Source organism: Poromitra crassiceps, assembly GCF_964638095.1.
Source record: "Poromitra crassiceps genome assembly, chromosome: 20".
Taxonomy (NCBI): domain Eukaryota; kingdom Metazoa; phylum Chordata; class Actinopteri; order Beryciformes; family Melamphaidae; genus Poromitra; species Poromitra crassiceps.
The window spans coordinates 5,355,991-5,364,220 of NC_139637.1; the positions used below are offsets into that span (position 1 = coordinate 5,355,991).

The 8,230-nt window shown below is 43.8% G+C and overlaps 1 protein-coding gene and 1 pseudogene across 2 annotated transcripts in view; one reads left to right on the top strand and one right to left on the bottom strand.

The window, feature by feature from the left end:
• Positions 1–403: 403 nt before the first annotated feature.
• LOC310795111 (UDP-glucuronosyltransferase 2B20 pseudogene) lies at positions 404–2,560 on the bottom strand (annotated as a pseudogene). The gene has a single exon. The product of its transcript is annotated as a UDP-glucuronosyltransferase 2B20 pseudogene (transcript).
• A 3,815-nt stretch (positions 2,561–6,375) lies between these two features.
• LOC310794780 (6-phosphofructo-2-kinase/fructose-2,6-bisphosphatase 1-like) overlaps positions 6,376–8,230 on the top strand; it is a 10,295-nt gene continuing 8,440 nt past the window's right edge. The window contains exon 1 of the mRNA XM_083656817.1: positions 6,376–6,439. Coding sequence (XP_083512943.1) covers positions 6,388–6,439 — 52 coding nt within the window. The 5' untranslated portion in view covers positions 6,376–6,387. The remainder of the gene's footprint in view (positions 6,440–8,230) is intronic.

Here is an 8,230-nt window from a genome sequence, read left to right on the forward strand (position 1 = left end):
GGCTCAGATAAGAATATAATGCAAAGATTCTAGAAAAACATGAAAGGATAAAAATGCAGCTCTCAGCTCCAAATAAAACTTTTCAATCAACCTTATATTTATCCATAATCTGCTATTTGCTTTGCCTCTAATTATGTGAAGAGTCTTAGTTTTGGATAGTTTAGGAAAAAAGCTCAAATGATAGTTACATAATAATTTGTTTATTTGATTATTTAAAAGGATACCAAATAGCTGCCGCCTAGATGACAGTCTTCCTGGGGTCCAAGACAAAATATACATGACATGACATAACATAACATGCAATAGTTAAAATCCAAAAACACAAAGTAAAAGAAAAGAATACAGAAAACAAAAAAAACAAAAAAGAATCTAAACTATCTAGCTTGCTAGTTATGATGTTTTCTTCATGTAGTTGGTTTTTGGTCTAGGTAAAGTCATCTGACCACCACTCGAGTGTTGGTGAACCTCTGAACTATATATGTTATTGACAAGAAATCTGGGAGTTTGATTTTGAACAACTCTGTGAAAAAATATGAGTAGGTTGACCTTTAGCCTTTTCTCAACACTAAGCCATGAAAGACTAATATGCATGCCAGCAACGCTAGACCTGGGGGAGCACCCCAGGAGCAGCCTAGCTGCCTTGTTTTGTGCTACTTGTAACTTCTCAAGTAGACAGTTAGATGCAGATGACCATACCACAGAGCAATCATCCAAATGACAGAACTAATGTAGAAACAACTTGGCGAAGTAATAATGGTGTAACAAATGATGCACACTTTCTAGGAATGGCAACATGTAAGACAATATTCTATCACAGCAGAGAGTTTTGACACTGTCTTAATTTGAATAAAAGTATAAAAACAATTTCGTCCTGTCTTCCTAATGGGTGTATATAGCTGATTTTCTGCTGAGTCACCCCTCGTCAACAGTCTCAAGTTTAATTTGACGTCAGGTTATCTATTCACTCGTACTTGGACTTTCTCCTCCTCGTTAAGCCTCTAATCATGCATCTACAGGAGACCCAAACTAACGTCACCACCAGCAGAACACATGCTACAAGGACCACTAGCACATCTAGACAGTGATAGGCATACCAGGGCAACTTATATGACTCAGTGCGCAGATGTGCTGCACCCTTGTGCCTCATAACATACTCCAACCAGAAGATGGCAGTGTCCATGGGCTTTAGTGGTGTGTCATGATGAAGCCGGGACAGTCTGTGCATATTCTCTCTGTGGTGATTCTGTGGGTCCAGAATGTTCCTCAGCATACGGGTCAGCGACTCCACCTCCAAGGTGGTCACTTCAACAATTTCTCCCACTCCCCGGGCCTTCAGGCGCACCATGTTGTCAGACTGGTCAAAGAGGAGAGGGATGCCCAGAACCGGCACGCCATGGTAGATGGCCTCGTAGATGCCGTTCGTGCCCCCGTGAGTGACAAAAACCCTGGTTTTGGGGTGACCCAGTAGGTCGTTTTGAGGCAGCCATTTAACCAGCAGGGTGTTGTTGCCCAGAGTGGCGGGTCTTTCGCCCAGGTGTCTCCACACCACCTTCTGAGGGAGGCGGGCAAACGCGGAGGCGATGACCTCCGATATCTCGGGGCCGGGGTTGCCGAGTAGGCTCCCCAGAGACATGATGACCACCCCGTGCTCACCAGAACTCTGCACAAAGTCCTCTAATTCCGATGGGAGGGGCTTGGAGGGACTGCAGTGGAAGCCTCCTGTGTACACCACGTTGGGCATGGTGGGGCGGGGGAACTCGAACACGAAGTCGACCCTCATTAGCCAGAGGTCGGCGCCCTGGATGAGAGACATGACGTCGACGTCGTGGTCAAAATAACGATCACAGACGGCCCGGTAGGGAGGATTTGAGAAAAAGTGATACATCGCAGCGATTAAGCCATGACAGAAGATGTTCTTGATTCGTTGAAAGAAGTCCATCCTGTCAGAGTTATGAGACAACAGTTGAGGGATGTAGGACAACGGTGAGGGAGCGATGGCAAAGTGTCCCTCTCCACTGAGAAGCCAGCGCACATTGAGGACCACGGGAAGCTGGAGATAGTGCGCCAACAACACTCCCACTGGAAACGAAGGGTCGGTCAGAACGAGATCATACTCGGTCTCCTTCAGCTCATTTGTCAATGTCTTATTCTCAAAAATGGTGGTGATCATATCGGTCATGATCTTATGGTTCTGCGCTAGCATGCTGAAAAGATTCCTATAGAAGGTCAAGAGCGCCCATGGTGAGCCTCCACTCCGTCGCAGCTCTATTGTCCTCTTCAAGAAAGAGTCCATGAAGGTCTGGCTCACGATGTTCTGGGGCTCCTCCTGTGGGATGGTGATGGAGGTGTAGAGGGGCGACTGCTCTGAAATGTACGAGCTGTTGGAGGAACGTAGCACGGTGATTTGATGGCCCCGAGAATGGAGCGCCTCCAGCAGAAGTTTCATGGTTAGCCAATGGCTCCCCTCCACCGGGAGGACCAGCACTTTCCCACCATCACAACTGGAGGACAGAGCTGCTAAGATCAGTAGCATGGAAGCCAGGGCTGGATACGACCCCATCACTGTGTGAGACACAGAAGAAACACCACAAATAACTCTGCAAGACATACAATATAGTACAGAAGAGGATCAGGGCTACATGTGGAAAAAACATAATTATTTGAGTTCTGACAATCAAGTCCGAGTTTAACGTCAGAATATCAGAATTGTGAGAATATTTTGATATAGTCAGGCGTAGTCAGGATTTTATGACTCGTGGCAAAAGAGAATTTGGTGGAATAATCATGTAATAATATATTATTGAAAATGTAAACATAGCCTACAAGTTAAACATTTTCCACAAGGTCTCGTTTTTTTCTGTGACTACAAATTCAACTCACATATGTAAATATTCGAACATACAAGTTCAGATTTTTGTTCGAGTTCTCACATTGTATTTTACAAGTTCTCACATGAAGTCTACAAGCTTGTGGATTTTTATTTACCTTCATGCATGTTTTCCTATCCATCAACATTAACTATCAGGTCTCTTTGTTTTTCCATGAAGTTGGTCCACATCGTGACCCTAGCTCAGATGTTTGCAACACACATCTGGAGCAGTTCTTTGACTTCAGTTGGCTGTTCCTTAGTCCTTATATTTGTTCAATAAAACCAAGTCTGACTCTGACTCTCATTATGCTACACATTTATTAATTTAGAATGTATGATAGATTTCTGCTTATATAATCACAGCTAGACTTGTATTTTCTATTTTATGTAGGCTACTGTAAATAAGTGGAAAACACAAATTTATACTAAATAAAGCAGTGACTGAAACAATGCAATGTGCAGATGAAGCTATGTTTCATCAGATCTGAGGCAGCTACCCTTTAACATTAAAATGATTTTCCATATCATATTTTTCCATGTCATATTCATCTGAAATGTAGGGCACAGCTGCAGAGCATGTCAACATCATGTTTTCAATACAGCTGTTTAGATTCAGTTTGAAATCACACCGAAGAGAAGTATGATTAAACATAGGCTAGTATTATGATCAAGTTCACATTTATTATTATAATTGAATAAAAAGTTAATAATGTCTTTCCTATGTGAGTAAAAAAAAATATTTTTTACAATGATCAAGAAATGCTTCATGAGGGATCAGTCATTTTGGTAAACAAACCGAATCACTGGTGGAAACGGTAATGAGACTCTAGCCCCGCCCCCGGCTATGTTGTTTACATTTTAAAAACTGCAACAGTTCACACAACTTTAACACGACATGCATATAGGCTATTATACATCAAACTCTTGAGCTAGCCTACTTCTGCTCTCACTCAAAATGTCAAAATATAAGCAATGCCATGTATAGTTTTTGAGATATTAACGTTTGTTTAGCACAACTCATACTAAATTAACTGCCACGGTTCTGCGTGTTTTGCGGTCCCGTTACGTCACGCTGATCCCCATTCAAGTTTATTTGTATGTCCCAGAAGGGCACTTAGGGTTAGGCTACATAAACATAAAACATAAAAACATGGAAAACATACAGACATAACATCACGCAACATCCTGGATAAAAACATAAAGTGCAGACACAGTTAAACACAATCTAAGGCTTAGCACAAACAGTTCAAAGTGCCCTATAGCCTATGTTTATAGCCTACCATATAAAAACCAAACCACCCATAAAAAGAACATGATCACATAGACGCATCTGCACACTATATTAGATTTGATAGTGAAAAAGATTCTCACCTCAGGTCTGCAGAGCCTCAGTCTGAGAGTAGAATTGTCCTTCTGTCCGTGGATGAACTCGACATGAGTGAATGTATAACTCGCTGCCTGGACATGGACATGGACCTGGACCTGGACCTGGACCTGGACCTGCACCTGGACCTGAACCTGGTTACTCAATCAAAAATGAAAAGAAAAACAACAACTCGTAAAGCTGGAGTTTATGCTTGACGTTTGGACTGTCGCACGGAAATGAGGTTTCACTTTTTACTGGGGGATCGGGGCTCGCTCTCTTATGGGTTACGCGGCTGGCCCACTGCCAAACTCAATTCAAAAACCTGTCCATTTTACAGTTGCCTTGCTTCTCACTAAAGTGCGCCCGACTGCTATAACATGACTTTAGAGTCTAGAGCTGTTATGAATCAGTGGGGTATTTTCTAATATTCGGGCTAAAACCCGAAGCTCAGACCACGTAGGCTACTGTGTCTTGTTTATTTACAAAATTCACATCTGCGACCATTGTTTTGAAAGGCGAGTTAAAGCCCCCAGTTCCGGGTCTCGTACTGCCCCCCTTCACCCTGGCTCCCGTGACGCGTGAGTGTGTCCCTACGGATATCTGTAGGCTATCATCAGGGGCGTGAAACAGCTCCACAGAGCGACACGACACCCACCTCCACTTCACTTCGTTTCTGTGTGTGCAGGCAACCAGAGGTGGTGACTGGCGAGAGTAGCCTACTGTGTAGGCTACTCTCGCCAGTCACCACCTCTGGTTGCCAAGTGGCACAATGTTTTTGTATCTGTCGTTTGTTTAGCCTCTGTCCTTGGTGCTGATTCCTACAGGGGTGCGTGGTCTAATTTGTGTCAGTTAAGAGGCCTTAACATGAAACGTTTGAGAGGAACTGCTTTAAACATGATAGGGACTGTTATGTAGGCCTGTATCTTGCTGTGTGTGTGTGTGTGTGTGTGTGTGTGTGTGTGTGTGTGTGTGAGTGTGTGTGTGTGTGTGTGTGTGTGTGTGTGTGTGTGTGTGTGTGTGTGTGTGTGTGTGTGTGTGTGTGTGTGTGTGTGTGTGTGTGTGTGTGTGTGTGTGTCTCAGTGTTGGGGGTAGTAACTCATTACAAAAGTAACACATTACATGTAATATATTACTTTTAGCAGTAACTCAGTAATATAAGTTATTACTTAGAGGATTTCAATAATATTATACCAGTTACTTTGTCAAGTAACTCAAGTTACAAATTGAGTTAAAAAAATGTTTTAATCAAAGCACATATTTAAATAAAGATACAATAATTCCCTAATCAAACTTTTTATGCAAATAATCACTATAGATGACAATAACAAAGGAAAAGAATAACATTTCGAATTTTGGATTGTTTACTCTACACAGGCAGTAATATTGTTGAAAGTAACGTATTACTTTCAAATGAAAGTAACTAGTAATATGTAGTATATTACATTTTGAAGGTAACTTGCCCAACACTGGTGTGTGTGTGTGTGTGTGTGTGTGTGTGTGTGTGTGTGTGTGTGTGTGTGTGTGTGTGTGTGTGTGTGTGTGTGTGTGTGTGTGTGTGTGTGTGTGTGTGTGTGTGTGTGTGTGTGTGTGTGTGTGCTGAAAATACAGTAGAGTGTCCATGGAACACAGCATCATTTCCTCTCATCAAAATATCTAGCAGACTCTTGGGTTTTGACCCCAGATGTTAAAACCCTCCCCCACTATGATGTCAAGTCTCTTGCATGTTGTGTGGAGTCTAAACACACAGCCTGCAGCCAACAACAGACGCCTCACTGCTGTTCATGACACGGTGTTACACACACGTACGTGTACACGCTGATAAGAGGTGTGGCAGGATAACGTTACTTCCTTAGCGACCTTTGCTCTCTGGTAATGATCCGCCCCATTAGCTTCTGCCGTGCCATGTGTGTAGGTGGTGAACTCTGGCCTTGGCAAACAGTAAAGGACAAGCCCAGGCTGCTGCTATCATATGTCCATGTGTCGTGTGAAGACAGGGGTCGGCCGGGGAGGAGGAGGGGGCGGGTGGGTTCAGAATACTTTTTGGCAGAGGGGTCAGTTGTGCAGCTACTGCTACACGTAGTGCTCTGAGTCGGGTGGAGGGTCTTCAGATGGTCTACAACTGCTCGCGTGCATTGGAATAGTGGAGAGAATCATGGAGCTGCCCCAGCTGGAACATGTGAGGCGCCGCAGGTGTGACAGTGCAGGTGAGCTCACCTGTACCAGCTAAGTCATAAGGAAACGTTACTGTGTGTTGTACGTCTTATAATGTGACGCGTTACAGGACTACTAGGCCTCGGCTCATGTTAGAGCCACATAGAGGAGTTGTCAAAGGACTGAGTGCTACACAGAAAATAACAGCGTCCCCATGTGTTGTTGTCAACGTCATGTCGTGCCAAGTGCAGATCAGTCTTGTCACACTGGCACATTTTCAGTGGCACTGTTGCACAACTACAGTAGCTGGTAGGATATAAACAGGAAATGACTTGGGCTAACAGACCGCCTTGGCTTGTCTGTTGTGTAATGGACAAAGTTTGACATGGGCTCACGGGACGGGCAGGACGTGAGAATGTGTGTGAATGTTCAGGAGAGTAGGTATAATAATAATAATAATAATATAATAATAAACTTTATTTATATAGCACATTTCAAACATAAAATGCCAAGCTGATCACAGAGAAACACCTCTGATCACAAAGACACCTCTGATCACAGAGACACACCTCTGATCACACCTCTGAGCACAAAGACACACCTCTGAGCAGGTCCTGCTCAAGAAACCAGCTGCTTTGTGTCTAGTGGAACTTCCTCATGTGCTTCATTTTTTTTTTTTTTTATCCCTTGCAACATTCTTCTGCTTTTTAGTGTGTGTGTGTGTGTGTGTGTGTGTGTGTGTGTGTGTGTGTGTGTGTGTGTGTGTGTGTGTGTGTGTGTGTGTGTGTGTGTGTGTGTGTGTGTGTGTGTGTGTGTGTGTGTGTGTGTGTGTGGTGTGCGTGTGGTGTGCGTGCGTGAGAGAGATGGAGGGAGAGGGAAAGCCCGTGCAACTCTATATCCCCTCAGCCCTGGTTTGGGAGGGCAGGCTTACTTGCTGCCAGAGCAAACCCCCAACAGCATAGTATGTATGTACACTGAGATAAATATAAATATATCATCACATCATATATATAAATACATATCATATATCTCAGTGAGTATGTACCCTCTCTCAGTAATGGGGCTGAGCCCAAAACAGAAACACTGGCCATTAGTGGCTAGCTACTGGCTAGCTACTGGCTAGCATAAACACTGGCCAAGATGGGATTTGCCACTTAGACTTTGAACATGGCCCAGATGTGCGGTGTAAATTATGTGCCCTGTAGCCCATGCAGGGCTGCAGCCAGGGCCAGGGCCAGGGCTGCAGCCAGGGCCAGGGCCAGCGCTGGAGCCATATGAGACTGTCAGAGCCATGGGTCTATTAGAAAGTGGCCAGCATTTCTCAAGTTGATTTGAAAATAACTTTAAGGCATTTATGGAAAAACTCCTTCTAAATTGCTCCCACTTCTCCTGCCTTGACACACATCACATTCACAGCTACATGCACAGCTGGAGTGGACACGTGTTAATGCACAGCTGTGTGTCGACTCAAAGGCTTTGCTGCAGCTGTTCAAAACGATCAAAAGTGAGAAAGTACCTCTGATCCGAGTGGACCTCTATAAACACTGACAGACTCTGTAAGACCTCAATAAACATCACTCACTCACCCAGTTTCTCTACAATGACTGTGCTTATATTGAAACATGCTGTACATTCTATAAACACAGCAAATTATGAGACAGAAGTACAGAAGCATAGCTGCTGTCATAAAGTACTCTACACTACAGAATACAGAAAACTATAGCCCGTTAACCTTAAGGAGAGTAACTGCCCCCTTGTGGCAAAAGTGAGGAAGCCCTATACTGTAGTTCTACATGTGACAAACGAACTGCAGTAACTGTGCTCATCTGAATTCATTACAAGTT